Consider the following 16,422-nt stretch of genomic DNA (forward strand, 5'->3'; position numbering starts at 1 on the left):
TAAATCAAACTAAAACACTTACGTAACAACACTAGTAGAATGACACAGAAATTCGGACGAAGCTTCACACACCACCAAATATACAAACACACTATCAGAAGTACTCTCAGAATACAAACCCACACTCAAAAGTACTCTCACAACTCACAATACAAACCCAACATGTCTGTGGCAGTCCGTCATGGACTTGCTAAGTTCGTGACGAGATTTCTTTTTTACGTAAATTGGAAACAAAATATATAGGGGGACTGCCATGGCTCCCGTAGGTCCGTGGTCGTTTTAAGGCAAAACCGTCACAGACATAGCATGTCCATGGCGGTCCGTCATGGATATAACATATCTGTGATGGGATTTTTTTCATTCAAAATTGACGCTGAGACTGCCATGGCTTCCGTAAGTTCGTGGCGGTTTTTAGGGAAAACCTTCATGGACATAGAAAGTCAAGATAATGTATTACAATAAAAATTAGTAATTTTTTGTTTGAAATCCTAGTTCTTTTTTAAAAATATAATGGCCAAGGCGTTATAAACTACATAAACTATTTGAAGATTTTTTCATGCAGGATAGGCCACATTTCCACAATATGCGGTTCAGACGTATAAGGCATCCATTTTAATGATGGATGCAAATAGGTGGTCCATCTGAAAGCAAGTGTAACTAACGGTCCAAATGTTTTTTTTTTAATATAGTTATTATTTCTTGTTTTCAAATTATTATTATTTTGCACATTCATGATCTCCATGTTAAAGATTATATATTTTTTAAAAACTGGGATAAAATTATATTAAAAAATATATTTATTGCTAAGCGTCTACAATATGCGGTCTGGCCACATAGAAACCATGTCCTTTTTCAATACCAAAACTACATCTCTTACCGAGGATGAAGTTTCTATAAGGCCTACGGTTCATGAAAACAAAATAAAGCCTCACCTCAAATCCTCTTCTCGAAAGCACTTTCGGCAACGAAAATTTTCATGATGGCTCTAAAATCAATCTCCAATAGCAATAATAAAATTTGAAACTTAAAAAATAGTACAGATCTTGTGGATCTATGAACATTAATTTTTAGGGTGAAATGCTCCATTTAGATAATTTGTTACAATATCCACTATTTTTAGAGCTTGAAATCTTAATTTTTTTTCACAACCCTAATAATATTCAAGCCGATATGATCGATGTAAATGTTTTTCAATGCTTCAATTGTAATTTTCTGAGTTATGTGGTGAGGCTTTACTTATTTTAATATGACTGTAGCCCTATCAAACCATTTTTCTTAAAATAAATTAAAATAAATAAAGCCTCATTGCAAAACTCAACACATTGCAAAACTCAATAAAGGAAAATGGTTTGCCCTATCAAAATAAGTAAAGTCTCCCTTCATAACTCATCGAAAATTGCAATTCAAAAATTAGAAAATGTTTACATTGATCATCTTTGCTTGAACCTTATGATTGTGAATAAACATAGGATTTCAAGCTCTAAAAATTATGTATATCGTAATAAATTATCTAGACCATCTATTTTACTTTAAAAATAAGTTTTCACACACCAATGAGATATGCAGCATTTTTTTTTAGTTTCAAATTTCATCGTCGGTGTTGGAAATTGATTTTAGAACCATCATGGACAAAAGTGCTTTCCAAATGGGGATTTGATGTAAACTTATAGAAACCTCATCCTTATTTTAAGGGGAAAAGTTTATATGAAGCCGAGGCTCTAAACAATCAAATTCGAGCCCACCTCAAAAATTTCACTAGAAGATGTTGTTTTCATGCCCAAATATCCTCAAATTAATCATTTCGACATCAAGATGCATGGGCATAAGAAAAAAATAGATTTCAAGTTTTGAAAATAGTGTATTTTGTAACGCATTTTTAGACCATCAATTTTCAAGATTTTCAAGTTTTCATAGATATCTCAATCTACACTATTGTTATAAGCTTTAAAGTTTATGAATAAAGATGAAAATACATTTTAAGGCTATCGAACAGATTTCCAGTATTGAAATTATATTTCTCGATACTATTTGAAGGTAGGCTCTAATTTGATTGTTTAGAGCCTATGCTCAATACAAACCGCACCCTATTTTAATGGGGTTGCAGCCTCATAAAAAAAAGAAAAAAAAACTTACATAAAACTATGTCGTGACTGTAGAGAGACGGGGCTTGCATCGACGCTCGTCCCCACGCCTTTGATAACGCAATCGGCCTACACAATTCTTCAACACTCCACTGCCATTTCTCTCATCTTTCTCTCTCTTCAACTCTCCATTGCCGTTGCTCTAATGGCTGGAGACGCCCTCTCTCTCCGACCTTCTCTCCCAATCCCCTCTGCAAATTCCTCAACACATCATACAGGCTTCAGACCACCTCCGCCTCCCTCTCTTTCTTCCTCCCCTTTCCCCTTAGACTCTCTCCTTCAAAACCTCCTCCACCTCTCTTCTCCTCCTCCAAACAACACAATCCACTTCCCCTCAAAACCCAACTACCCATCTCTTCGCCACTCTTCCTCTCTCTCTAAGCCCACCCATGATCCAATTCGGATCCCCGCCCGTCTCCCCTTCCTCTCAAAATCTTCGAAGTCAATCCTCAATTCTATTCTCAAGCTTAGTGATAGCTCTGATACTATCTATGGCTTCTTAGATTCCGCGAAAGATGGGGTTCTTGGTTCTGATTTATTTGGGCTCATAAAGGGCTTAGAGCTCTGCGGCAACTGGGAGAAGGCTCTGCTTTTGTTTGAATGGGTCATTGCCCAAAACCCATCAAAATTGGACCAAAAAGCTGTGGAGTTAATGGTGAGGGTTTTGAGCCGGGAGTCTCAGCACTCTGTTGCTTCAAAGCTCTTCGAGAGAACAGACGCTGACGAATGCAGTCTAGATGTTCGATCCCTCACTTCTGTTCTTTATGCGTATTCTCGAATGGGTGACTATCAAAAGGCAATTAGTCTCTTTGTGAAGATGAAAGAGAAAGGTCTTGAACCCACTCTGGTTACCTACAACATAATGCTTGATGTTTATGGGAGGATGGGTCGGTCATGGAATCAAATATTGGGGCTTCTTGATGAGATGACAGAGAAAGGATTGAAACTTGATGAGTTTACTTTCAGTACAGTGATATCTGCTTGTGGCCGTGAAGGCCTGTGTGAAGAGGCAGTCAAATTTTTCAATGGGTTGAAATCAAATGGCTATGTTCCAGGTAAGGTGGCCTATAATTCTCTTCTCAGTGTTTTTGCAAAGGCTGGAATTCATTCTGAAGCGTTGAGAACTTTGAAAGAAATGGAAGAAAGCAATTGCCCACCAGACACTGTAACATACAATGAATTGGTTCTTGCTTATATAAGAGCTGGCTTCTTAGAAGAAGCAGCTTCTGTTGTTGATACAATGAGCTCTAGAGGTGTGATGCCTAATACTGTAACTTACACTACTTTGATAAATGCATATGGAAAGGCTGGAAAAGAGGAATTAGCCTTAGAAATATTTGATAGAATGAGAAGTTTGGGATGCCCACCCAATCTGTGTACTTATAATGCGATTCTTGGGATGCTTGGTAGGAAATTGAGGTCGGAAGAGATGATGGCTGTTTTAAGTGAGATGAAAGTCAATGGGTGTGTTCCAAACAGGGTCACATGGAACACAATGTTGGCCATGTGTGGAACTAAGGGGAAGGAGAAGTATGTGAATCAAGTGTTTAAGGAGATGAAGAACTGTGGGGTTGAGCCTGATCGAGATACTTTCAATACGTTGATTAGTGCTTATGGTCGTTGCGGAAGAGGGGTTCATGCTTTGCAAATATATGAAGAGATGATTAAGGCTGGTTTTACACCTGATCTCTCAACCTATAATTCGATTTTGAACGCATTTGCAAGAAGGGGAGATTGGGAGGCAGCTGAAACTATTCTTAGAGACATTAGGAGTAAGGGGTACAGGCCTAATGAAACAACCCATTCTCTTATGCTACATGCATATGGTAAGGGAGGTAATATGGAAGGGATACGAGATATCGAATCTGAGGTTTATGGTGGGTCGATTTTCCCAAGTTGGGTGCTATTGAGGACCCTTGTGCTCGTATATTTTAAATGTAGGCAGTTGAATGGCATGGAGAGAGCTTTCAAGGAGCTGAAGAGAAATGGGTATAAGCCTGATTTGGTCATCTTCAACTCCATGATTTCTATTTACACAAAAAATAGGATGTATGATCAGGCACAAGATATGTTATGCTCGATTCATGAGAGTGGGTTGCATCCTGATATTGTCACATACAATTGCTTGATGGATATGCATGCGAGAGGTGGGGATTATCGAAAAGCCGAAGAGATCCTTAGAGGACTACAAAGCTCAGGGCTAAAGCCTGACATTGTGTCTTACAACACTGTGATTAAGGGGTTTTGCAAGAGAGGTCTCATGCAAGATGGTTTGAGGATCATCTCTGAGATGACAGCTTCAGGCATGTGTCCATGCACTGTGACATACAATACATTTGTTGCTGGCTATTCAAGCCTTGGACTGTTTGAAGAGGTGAGAGATGTCATTAAATATATGGTTGAACACAATTGTAGGCCTAATGAGCTGACTTACAACACCGTCATTGATGCTTATTGTAGAGCAAGAAAATTCCGAGATGCGATGGATTTTGTTTCCAATATCAGGGAATTGGATCCTTTGCTTGAGGATCAATCAGTAAGAAAGCTTGCTACGCGAGTAAGAGAGATGGAAGAGTTGTAAAATCATGATTTTGTAACACGAGTAAGAGAGATGGAAGAGTTGTAAAATCACGATTTTGTAACAGTGAAATTAATTGTTGATGGTTACTGTAGAGCAAGAAAATTCCAAGATGAGATGGATTTTTTTTCCAATATCAGGGAATTGGATCCTATGCTTGAGGATCGAGTGGAAAAAAAGCTTGCTAAGCATGCAAGAGAGTTGAACGAATTGTAAAATCGTGATTTTGTAGAAATTGATTTACCATCCATGGGGTGATCTCAGTTTTGGATTATCTCTACGTAATTGGGATTACATGAATTCACAAGCTCTATTTTATATGTTTTTTGCGACGAGGCTGTGCATGAATATGATGTGACAAAAAGTCTTGAGGTAGACAATTGCTGATTCATGTAGCACTTAGGTTGGGTTTTTGACGTGGATTGCCACCGAATAATCTCCTCTGGTTATATTGTTGCGTGCATGCAGATACTTTATGTTTTCTTGTGTTTCATTCTGAGGGATTTTTACATATCTTATTTACATATCGATGGACATTTAGCTTCATGAATGACCTTTGGCAGAGGAACCTCATCTTGGAAATGCCAGTTCGCATGGCTTCTTTCAGATTTTCTGCATGACAATTCTTGGGAGCTTATCAGGACTCTGAAGTTCTCACAAGAGCTCTTTTGATGCAACCTTCTGCTCTTCCTTTCCGATGACTCTCAGTTTCTGTTCCCTTTATGCGGACCATGAGTTTTCCATCTTTCTTTCATAGTTAAATATGTATATGTCTTCTGGTTGACTTGTGTATTTCTTTGTATTCTTGCACAAGCTGGTTAGAAACTCTTGCAGCTACCAATTTTTGGAGATGAGGAACTTGGGAAGCAGCCAGCTCTGAAGGCTATTCCGATTTATCAAGTATTGCCACTTCTATATGCTGCCACTCTTGAGTTTGTGAAGTACTTTTTCACACCTTTTTGCTCCTCCCTTCTTTTATATTTCTATATTTTCTGTTGTTATTTCTGATGCTCATTCTTTTATCGTATCACATGCTTTGCTTAATTCTTATATCATTTTTATTCTTTTCCACTTCATTTGTCAGTGGAATAAATTTATGTTCTCTTAATTTTTTCCCTGTTAATGTCAACATAGATTAAATGTGATCCTTAATAGATTTGTATTCCTTGGTGGATGGATCTGGTTTATGCTTATTGGACCATGGGTTTGCTGTTCCCCTGGTTTCCAAATTTTACAACTCTTAGGAGGAAGCCTTTATCAAGACTGCAATGTTGCATATATTGTACTATTTGAGTGTATGTTTCCTTTTTTGAGAAAAGCTGATGGGTAGTATGGTATTAATGTAAAATCTACAGCTTCCAAAAGTGATGATCTATATAAAAAGCTCTCCGGCACTGAGAATGAAAGCAGGATCTGCAGTTATCTATCTCAGAGCACCTGCTACCTCTGACGGCCTATGGTTGCCGAGGGAGCAACTATCATATTGCAGCTTAGAAGTCTTGGTCTGCGGGGATCCAGCAAGCCATTCAAGAGGCACTTGAAGGCTTTGAGAATAAAATAAGTCTCCAATTATGCAAAAAGTCATCTATAGAAAAGGGCTCGTGATTTCTAACCCAAAAGATGACCTTAGCAAGGATCTGGTCCTCAGTCTTTCTACTCAGTTTGGTCAGTTCTAAAAAGTTTGCCTGTTCCACCCTAACAAAAAGCACCATACTGTGAGGAAAATTGTATTCCTCATATGGACCAAGGATGAGAAAGGAGGGGCGAAGCAGGTCAAGAAAAATTGTTCCGAGTCGGGTTGAGAACCTGTCAAATGTGGTCAACAAGGCAGACTAGATATGGTAAGTATCTGGACAGAGAGAAAAATATGGTGACTCGATTATCGTATTCCTTGTACATAACACACTTGTTAGGCAGCCGAATACATCCGTGTTGTAGTTAGTCACACATCAAGGCTCTTTTGGACATGAATTCCCAAATGAAGACCTCTACTTTTGGGGGATCTGGGGAAGCCAGGCTTCATTAGTGACCTTGTCAGTGTTTGAGAGGTTGGGAGTGAGTGTATGGTGAAAGCAGGCCACCGAGAAGGGGCCATTTGGTATCCGGGCCAATGTCAATTTCTTTCCTGAACAACGTAGAAGCTAGATCCTCAATCTCTTTGTCCCATAGCTATAGAGACTTCACAAACTAGATGTTGATCCTAGTTTGGCCCGGCACTCAAGGAAAGGATGTCCTGTCCATGGGATTGTGATTCTTAAATTTTGTAATCCCGATCCCCACTTTTTGGATTGCTCCTAGCCCCCCTCAAAGGGGCAACAAGAAGCCAAGAAGTCGATTCATTTGGATCCAGATTGTGATCATTCTCACAATCTCTAATGCTTTGGTGGTTGTAAAGTGTAAAATGTAAATAAAGCAGCTTGATATGCTTATGGATTATGAAGTGTGAAATACTAAATTAAGGCAGATATTATCAATAAAAAATCAAGTCCCTCGTGTGTATTAGTTCTCATGGTGACATATCGTCATAATTTTCTTTTTGCATTTTTATTTATGTTATTTTATTTTTTGAAATTGTTTAATATTGTATTTTTTGATATTAATGTTCCATAAACAACACCTTAAATGAATAGAAAATATTATTTTATTGACAAAATATGCAAATATTATTTTATTGACAAAATACAATTTGATGATTAATTTTTTATTCCCCATTTTTACTATATTTTTTTGAGTTATTGATTTCTTTAATTGTAATTCTATTTATTAATTTAAAATTTGTATAGAATGCACCCCTGACCTTGGGAGCTTCTAGCATTTGACAGTCTCTCTCTCCTGCTTCCTACAACTATGCTTTGTCCCATTGATCCCTTATGAACTCGAGCAGCCACACTGAATGTTGATCTATCATCTCATGAGTCAACTACTGTTCCATCCTGGTATCAGCACATTGAAAACAACTTTGGGGCTGAGCAAGTCCAACATGGACTCCCATAGCCGAAGGCCCTTCCACAAAGTAACCATGTCGCTCTTCACACCGTATCTAGTGTTGGCGACGAAGTCAGAATGAGCTGTTCTAGGTCCACGAGGCTGATGGCCTCCCTTGTGGCTCTTGGTTGCCACCCTTGACCATTCAAACTATATTTCTAGACGACCACCTGGTGCTGCAGGTCACCCTCCTGAGTGGCAAAGGTCCACCACCAATTACCTGGAAGGGGCAGTCTTTAAGCAGTTTGGGTGTTCTAATCCCCAATCTCCCTTTTTTTTTTTGTTTTTATTGATTTGCAAGCATGGTCTCAATTGGCCAAACAAAGCTCATGTTTGTCCCCTCATCAAACCATAAGAAATCTCTTATCATTCGCTCAAGCCGATTAACCTTAGGCATCGGTATTCTAAATGAGGATATGTGAAAAACCGGAGTGTTGGCAAGAATGTCCTTAATTAGCGGAATCCTTCCCCTGCAAGAGGGGAATCTGGACTTCTATGTAGCCAATCTTCAATCAAACCATTCTACTATTGAGTCGCATAGGGCTTTGCAAGGTTTATCCACACATACTGGCAGTTGCAAATAGTTGGTGGGCAGCAAGCGGAATCCACAACCAAGCCTCTTGGATGTTTCTCTTTCTAGGTTTGGTGGCATGCCACTTCTGTCAGAATGGTTTTCTCCATGTTGATCTTAAAGCCGGTCGCCACTTTAAACAACCTCAAAACAAGCTATAATTTGTCTATTTGCTGGAAACCTGCATATTACTAAATGCCAAGTAATTATTAACATATTGGAGATGGGAAATGGGGGGACCCGGCTTGCCCTGTAGCCTTGGATGAAATTCTGATTGTAAACATGCAAAAAGATTGACTAAATATCTCAGCCATATCTCAAACAAGAAAATAGATAATCTTCTAGGCTGAGCCCGCTTGATGACTGACAACCAAGAAGACAAGACAAACTCTTTGATCCACGCCCTCCACTTACTATTGTCAGCATATTTGAGTCTTTCTCTTTGAATAAGTAATAACTTTCATCAAAAAGAGATTATAACATTACAAAGACCTTGTTGAGCGATATCGAGGCATAAGCTCTTAAAACCTATGCAACCTCTATGTGCACCAATGTTTGCCAAATACCATGCGCCCATTTTGCAAAAGAACACCTGCAAGCCTACAAATGTTTGGGGTTTCTCCTTTGAGGCACCCTGATAACTTTGGTTAAATTGCCTTAAATGATGCCTGGCACCTTTAGATCTCAATAAGATCCTAACACCTTTGAGAACAACAGCAGAAGAACATCTTCTGCACGAGTGGCATGTTCATTGCCTAAAGGACCTAGGTGACATTTCGGGATTGTTCCTTCCATGTTTGAATCTCTCCTCCAACTCATGCAGGTTGAACCTCCCGGCATAAAATCTACATGTTGGGAAAAATCATCATTGATGATGCCTCAATGTGTCTGTTTTTGCAGATCAGGTGCCTCCAAAGGGTTATTATACTGGGATTAGCTTTTGATAAGCTTAAAAAATTGACGGGCTTAACAAGATTAAGAACATTCCTAATGCACCAGACTCCCGCATAACCTTGTCTTGACATAGACATCCTGAATGAGTAAAAGCGCATGTTCCTAAAGGTTCTACTGAGGTCCAATGTCAATCCGGTTCTTTGGGGCCTCGAATTCAAACACTTGTTCTCTTTGCTGGAATATGGTATGGTGAATCAAAGTCAGCAATTCAGGAAGGGTAAATCAGTTGATTTAAATAAAATATTAGTGAAACATATTTAATATTTAATTTATAAAAGAAATATCAAAAGATAAAACTAATAGAAATCTCATGAAAAAAGTGAAACTAGTTTTTTGTTTCTGTTCTTTTGTTTGGTGGGGGGTGGGGTGGGTGTGGAACTGAAGGGATTTTGAGCAATCAATCCCACCTTGAGGGGGGGTAATAGGAAAGGGGAACAGTTACAATGAAATCCCATTCACCTCAGTAAGATTCGATGAGTCTGAAGAGAATTGTCCGAATATTCTCTAGGACTGGACTAATTGGGTATCTGAGGAGATATTACTCGAGCATTCCCCAAGTCAACTCGCCCATTTTTAAAGCTGTGGATGCAACTATGAAGACACTCTAAAGAGAGAACCATGCAAATGTAGTTTAGTCCCGCATCAACAATGGATGCTAATTTAGGGGAGAGTCAACCCCACCTAAGGAAAAAGGATTGGACTCTTAAACCTGTTATGTTTAATATTTAACTGGAGATTTTATTTTTAGTTTTCCCCTTTTAACCGAATTAAAAGAAAGAAACTGGAGTTTTAATTTATGCCACTTATTTAAATCCTTTTAGCTTTTGATGAATACTAGGACACTCAGCTGTGTGGCAAATCCTCTATAGTACAACCAACAGCCCTACCGCCCCACATCGATAACGTCAGTTTTTTCTAGGTGGAACCTCGAAGCATCTAAACATTAATTTTACCATGTTTCCCTCCAATTAGTCTATCCCAAAGGCAGTGGTATCTTCAACTCGTTGGGAGTGAGTGTCTCAGCCAACTTATCATTAAAGATGGTCCTATTAAAAAGTTTACACAAGCCCATCAGAAGTAGATGAACCTTCAATTTAAGTCCTTAATTAAGTCCTTTATTGGATGTACATAAGAACACATCCAAGGAATTAAAGTCAAAGGCCAAAATGAGAACCCAACTAATTCACCCTCCCTATTCCGTACTTGAGAAGAAATGCTTTAGAGCGGATAGTGGAGGACAAACCTATTGGATGTTAGCTCAATGGGGTGGATGTACCCAGGTCTTGTAGAATCCAATGGAGTCATCTGCAGGTAACTGCATAAAATACTCCCAACACCAGAGGTCGAAACCCATAATGAGGTCAATCACGAGAACCAAACTCTTGCTCTCCACAAGAGGATTTGCAGGAATGGGTAGGAAGGAAACAATGCAAGGAAGGCAAATAGAAGCGGGCAATCCCATTACAAGAAAGAGCCAAATTACACAACCTAAAACTAGCTCAAAGAAATTGTCTGCTGGGAAAGGAAAGACAGAACCAAGCAAAAACTGCATCACCAGATCCGCTTATTAGTAACTGACACCATAACAGAATACTAGTGCACAGCCCACTACTACAATCGACAACTTTGAGGCATTCAAAAGAATTGGAAGTGAAGGCTCCAACTCTAAGGTGTTGCCTACATGGGTTGTTTCCATTTTCACTTCAAGACCTTACCAGTAAGCACGTTCTGAGACAGTCTTATAAGACCAGCCCTCATTCCTTTATTGCCAAAGCTCAACAAGAGTTGAGAAAATATGCTCAGCCTTTTTGAAATTACAAAGTTCCATGCCTATCAGTGACTACCTGCTTCCAAGGTAATTGCAACAACTCCTCTCGTCAACGGTCAAACTCTGCTTCATCAAAGAAGAGGATTAGACTAGAAGAAGTTTTTTAGTCATAATACATGCAGCCCTTTCACAACAGTTCAACTATAACAATCATTCCGAGTCCAACATCAAATTCTTTGTGTTGGATTCATTGTAACAACTCAACTCACATCTCAAAAATCAAAGAGATCTGCTGTATGAAACTTTCGCGTGCATGCATATTGATTGATCATCTCAAGAGCAATCACAATTAATAGAACCTAATGATTCTCATGCCACCAAATTTCTCTTGAATCACAATATCAAATATCCCTAACTCTCATCAAATGTCACATGCTCCATTCCATTCATGTGCGACATTCGAGAGGGTATTTGTTTGCTTGTATTTTTAATTGTTATTTTTGCATAGTGTACTCTTAGTAGACCTACCCTTCACACCAAACCATACAAAATATTGAGGGCCTTCTTTAGGTTGGTTAGGTTCGTTTGAGAAAAGAACGGTCCCATGCAGCAAGCTCGTGCTACTTTGTACATAGTCCAAACCCACCTAAATCACATTATCCTCTTTATTATAAGGACTATAATATGGCCTTAATCTTAAATATAGTTCAAACTTTCCTTTTATCATTTGCTTACACCCCTCTCAGGTCCGAAAGTACCCAGTTGAAAACCCATTCATGTTACACTTCTGTAAATTCATAATTACATCCTCTAAGGATGATATTGAAGGTCGACATTCAAGCACAATTACCTTCTTGAAGATTTCTTTTCTCCCTTACATCAAATACGAGTTCATACCCTTTCTTAACAGCATCAGAAAGGTTAGATCGGAAATATGCCTTTTAACACTCATAATCAAAGGGGAACAGTCAGCAAGGACACTTACTTGTATAGTGATAGCAGTTTTGTAGAAGCTTCCAAGTGAAGTGATATCAAGCTGAAACTCCAAAAGAGGTATCCATGTGGATTGCAATCATTTAGAAGAGGAATCGGGTTTTCTTATTCGGGAATACCCTGTAAAATAAATAAAAATCCCTTTTGCAAAGAGAGTACTTGCTCGGGTTGTTGTTTGACTTGGTTTTGATACTTGATTCTATTGCATTTTTGTTCATTCCTATTCAATTAATTTGTTTATTGGATCGCGTAATAATAGTAGTATTTGGCAATTCTATTAAACTTGAGGAAAACAATTCCCTATGCAATGTACATAATGGTTTGCAACCATCCAAGTATTTTTTACTTATGATATTAGTATTTTTAACAAGTTCATAGCTAATCCAGGAAATGAGCATTGGAATGCGGTGAAATTGGTACCCATATTGTAAGGGGTACATCAGCCTTGTGTTTGACAATAGCAACAAGTCCTATGGCAAGGTTGTTAGTTATATTGATGTTCATTATGTAAGTGAGTTAGACTATAGAAGATCTACTAAGGGCTCGTTTAGTTCGTATGAAAACTTGCATCATGAAACAATTTTCATATGAAACATCTAGTTACGCACGTCTGGTTCGTGCGTAAAGTCAATGAAAATTTGTTCGTAAGAAAAAAATTTATCACCATAAAGAGCAACTCGTGTGAAAAGTAATCCCCACATCACAAGGTGGGGAGTGAGTTACCGAGGATCCATTACTCGTGCGGATCGAAAATAATATTTCATTTGGGTTCACCTTACAAAAAAATGATAGACGAAAAAAAACCTCTATGTCAAACCCTCGCCCCTCTCAAAGCCCTTCTCTCACAAAACCCTGGCCCGTCTCTCACAACCCTCTGCGTCCTGCCTTCTCACAAGGCCCTGCCCCTCTCTCAAAGCCCTGCCTTCTCTCTCACAAAGCCTTCCTTGCCATTATCTCTCAAGTCTCAACCATCTGCGCACTGCCTTCTCACAGACCCAGAAGCTGAGGATATTGATGACTCCATGAGATTGATGGTGTACTCTATTTTCTCCGCATCTAATGGCAAAAACAGGATTCTCCTAACGGTGTGCTCTATTTGTCAGCATCCAACGACAAAAAACAAAATTTCTTCTGAGTTTGACATGTTGGTTTGCTTACTTGGGGTAAATTGAACCAGCATTATAACCATAGCATATGGATTCTCCTTGACAAATGCACAAAACTTTCGCTTCAGTGTGAAAGAAAAAAAAAAAAAAAAAGGGGTTATAGGTTTTCATGTTGTATTTTCTGCTTTTTTATTTTTACTATTGGTTTTTTTTTTTTTTACTAGTTTTTCTTTTGCCTTTTTGTTGGGATTATAGAAGTTCTATGTAGAAAGGGTATGGTTTTTTTTTTTTGGGTTGTATTTCTATAGTTTGTTCTTGTATTTTTTGAAGTTTTTTTGTTTTACTTTTGCTCCTTTTTTTGTTGTTGTTGTTGGGAACTTGGGTATGGGTTTTTTCTGTTTTAATTTTTCCTTGTTTTTTCTTTTATTATTATTATTATTATTATTTTTGCATTGCTCCCCCATGAAAGTAGTTTGTTTTCTAGGATACTTTTAACGTCCTAGTTCTTCCGCAATAACGATTCCAAAAGGGCAAAAATCAAGAGCTATTTGTTTTTTCCAGTAATCCAATTAAAACCTACTTTGTATTTTGTTTATTTATTGGATTAATCAATGGATAATGATCAAGTGGAGCCGACCTTGCAAGTTTTGAAAAACTCCTTTTTTGGGTTCAATAGAGGCTCAGGGCTACTTCAAAGAGGCTTGATTTGGGTGTGAATCTCTTCATTGTTTATTCACCTTTTTTTTATATTATATTGGTCTCTTATAGCTGCATTTGATCAATGTCAATTTTATGAAATATCTGGTCACTCAATTAGTGAGGATATGTGTTGGTGAAATTGGGTTTTCTTTTGAATGTTGATCGTTCTTCTATAGTTCTATTATATGATTTTCTTTATTTATTTCCCTAGATTAAAAAGTAAAAGAAGGAAAGGAAAAATGGGTCAAGGCTACTTTTACCATTTGGTATGATTTTACCTTTTTTAATAATTTTTTTTTTATAAAATTTTCAGAATTACACTATTTGTACTATTGTAGCTTGTAATTTGTATGTATGGGTTGCAGTTTGATTATTCATCGAGTTTGTGTTGCATATGTAATGGTAATGTTATAGAAAAAATTGACATTAATAAAAAGGAGAAAACTTCTTAAGAGAATCGCAGTTGGGGTAGGACACCTAATGTCCCAAAAAATTAGAGAAGTGAAGAATTGAAATGAAATAGTTAACCTGATATATATGAGATTAAGAATGATTTGATTTGTTTGTGCTTCTTGGAATTTTTTAATGAAACAAATGAGGGAATATGTATTGGATTGTCAATTCCATGTTGTTACGTATAAAAACTTACTCACCCAAAAAAAGTATAAAAGATTTTGGACCTTCTATGATCCAATGGAACTTGGATGGTTAATTATTTTCATCTTTACATCTGCTTACTACTTTGATAAATGGAATCTATCTCACTAGCTAAAAGGAATTAGCACCTCCTGGACGTTTTCATAGGGCAGTTTGTGTGGTAAATACATATTTTCTTAAAACTCCTCTTGTAAGAGAATATGCTCCCAACTTTGACTCTCAATAGTTTGTCGCAACTTTGTAATGCATTTCGAGATTTGGTTATGGACATCAAACTATTCATAGATTTTGTATTACAAATATTTCTTCACTAGTCTTACTAGACAGAAATGTTTTTTTAAAAAAATGTGCATATTAGTTAACCAAGATGCTTGTATAATTAATAAAGTGAACCAAATTAACCATGCATTTTTTTTTAAAATATAATATAGATCGAATGTTCTACAAAAATCATCTTAATTGGATGGACATTGTTGATATCTAATCATCTACATTGCAATTGAACGATTAAAAAAAGGTATTAATCCAAATTCTGGGAGATAATTTACTCGTGGGTTATCAAACCTAAGAAACTGAGTACTCATGAAGTCCAAACATGTGAAACAAACATGGAAAAAAACAGGATTGAAAAACTATTGCACAAATAACTGTTTACACATGAAAATTGTTTTACATATACAAACTATTACGCATGAACCAAACAAGCCCTAAAGGTTATGTGTTTACACTTGTCAAAACCTCAATTAATTAGAAATCTACACCACAACCCAGGGTTGCCTTGTTTATTGGCAAATTGTGTGGTTGTTACAGAAGCAATGAATGAAGTTATTTGGCTCAATAAAAAATTTTCAATTGTCTTCGCTCGTGAATCTACTCATGTATATAAAGAACCACATGAAATTTTGGTGTTTCTCTTTGCATAATTTCTTTCTTTGACTGTTTCTCTTGTTGCTTTTTAATTTTTTTTTTTTCTTTTAGCTTTGTCAAAAACCAACCGGTCAAAGTTTAGAATTTGGGTGCACAACCCTCTCTTGTATTTTCTTAGAAATATCTTCCTTTGGAGTTTGGACTTAGGTTACATAAGATTGTTGACCATGACAGTTGCTTCATGCAACTCCACCTTTTGAAAAACAAGATATAAGATGGTCCCATCCAATCGACTTTAAAGCATAGAAAACCAATTATTAAGATGGGCCATCCTTCACTTTCTTAAGCTTGAAAAACCGATTATTATTAAGGTGGCCCAATTCCGATTTTTTGAGTCAAAAGTGTTGCCTTCCTTACCTACACCACGTATAAAATGCAAGTGGAATTTCATGTCTTCTCCCTTCTTTAATGGTAACTAAAGATTTCGACATTTACTATTAATCCTATCTATAATACATATAAAAATCATTAGATGTGATGGCATGAATTGTTGGCCTTGCGTCATCATCATCATTGTCTTACTCCAATTAACGTGATGCTTCCGGGTAATACCCTAGTTATTTATGAAAAGTTATGGTAAATTTTCATCAATGAAATCATTGTTACCATTAAAAAAAAAAAAAAAAACGATTGAGGTAAATTTTTACGCTGGTTGCCTACCTAACACCATCTCTTTTACCCAAACTTGAAATAGTTTAATCTTGCATACAATTTTTATGGCAAACTTTAATATTGGTTGTCTGCCTAACACCACCCTCCTCTTTTACCCAGGCTTGGAATAGTTTGGCCTTGCATATAATTCTTAATCATTAAGAGTTTCAAAAGTCTTAGTCGATAAAGGTCATAAACTAAAAATCAAAAGCACAAATTTTGAAAATATTAAGCATAAATATACCAAGAAAGTTCATTTCTAGCAATAACTCTATGCAGATCACCAGTCCCCATCCACTGAAAAATGGTTCCTAGATACTGGACCAAACGGCTGTCTAGGTTGATCTTAAATGAGCCAGGAAAATGTAAATAATTCCAACTAGTAAGAGGGT

At 37.3% G+C, this 16,422-nt stretch overlaps 1 protein-coding gene across 1 annotated transcript; it reads left to right on the forward strand.

The window, feature by feature from the left end:
• The first annotated feature begins 2,146 nt into the window (after positions 1–2,146).
• LOC18424586 (Tetratricopeptide repeat (TPR)-like superfamily protein) lies at positions 2,147–5,636 on the forward strand. The gene has a single exon (XM_006829171.4). The coding sequence runs from the start codon at positions 2,287–2,289 to the stop codon at positions 4,720–4,722; it is 2,436 nt and encodes an 811-aa protein (XP_006829234.1). The 5' UTR covers positions 2,147–2,286; the 3' UTR covers positions 4,723–5,636.
• The last annotated feature ends 10,786 nt before the right edge of the window (positions 5,637–16,422 follow it).

Source organism: Amborella trichopoda, chromosome 12 (genome assembly GCF_054954075.1).
Source record: "Amborella trichopoda isolate Santa Cruz 75 chromosome 12, AtrichopodaSantaCruz75HAP2 v2.0, whole genome shotgun sequence".
Classification (NCBI taxonomy): Eukaryota; Viridiplantae; Streptophyta; class Magnoliopsida; order Amborellales; family Amborellaceae; genus Amborella; species Amborella trichopoda.

Bases quoted from the DNA above. Each gene is read 5' to 3' on its own strand.
- LOC18424586 (XM_006829171.4), top strand. From the start codon at position 2,287: ATGGCTGGAGACGCCCTCTCTCTCCGACCTTCTCTCCCAATCCCCTCT.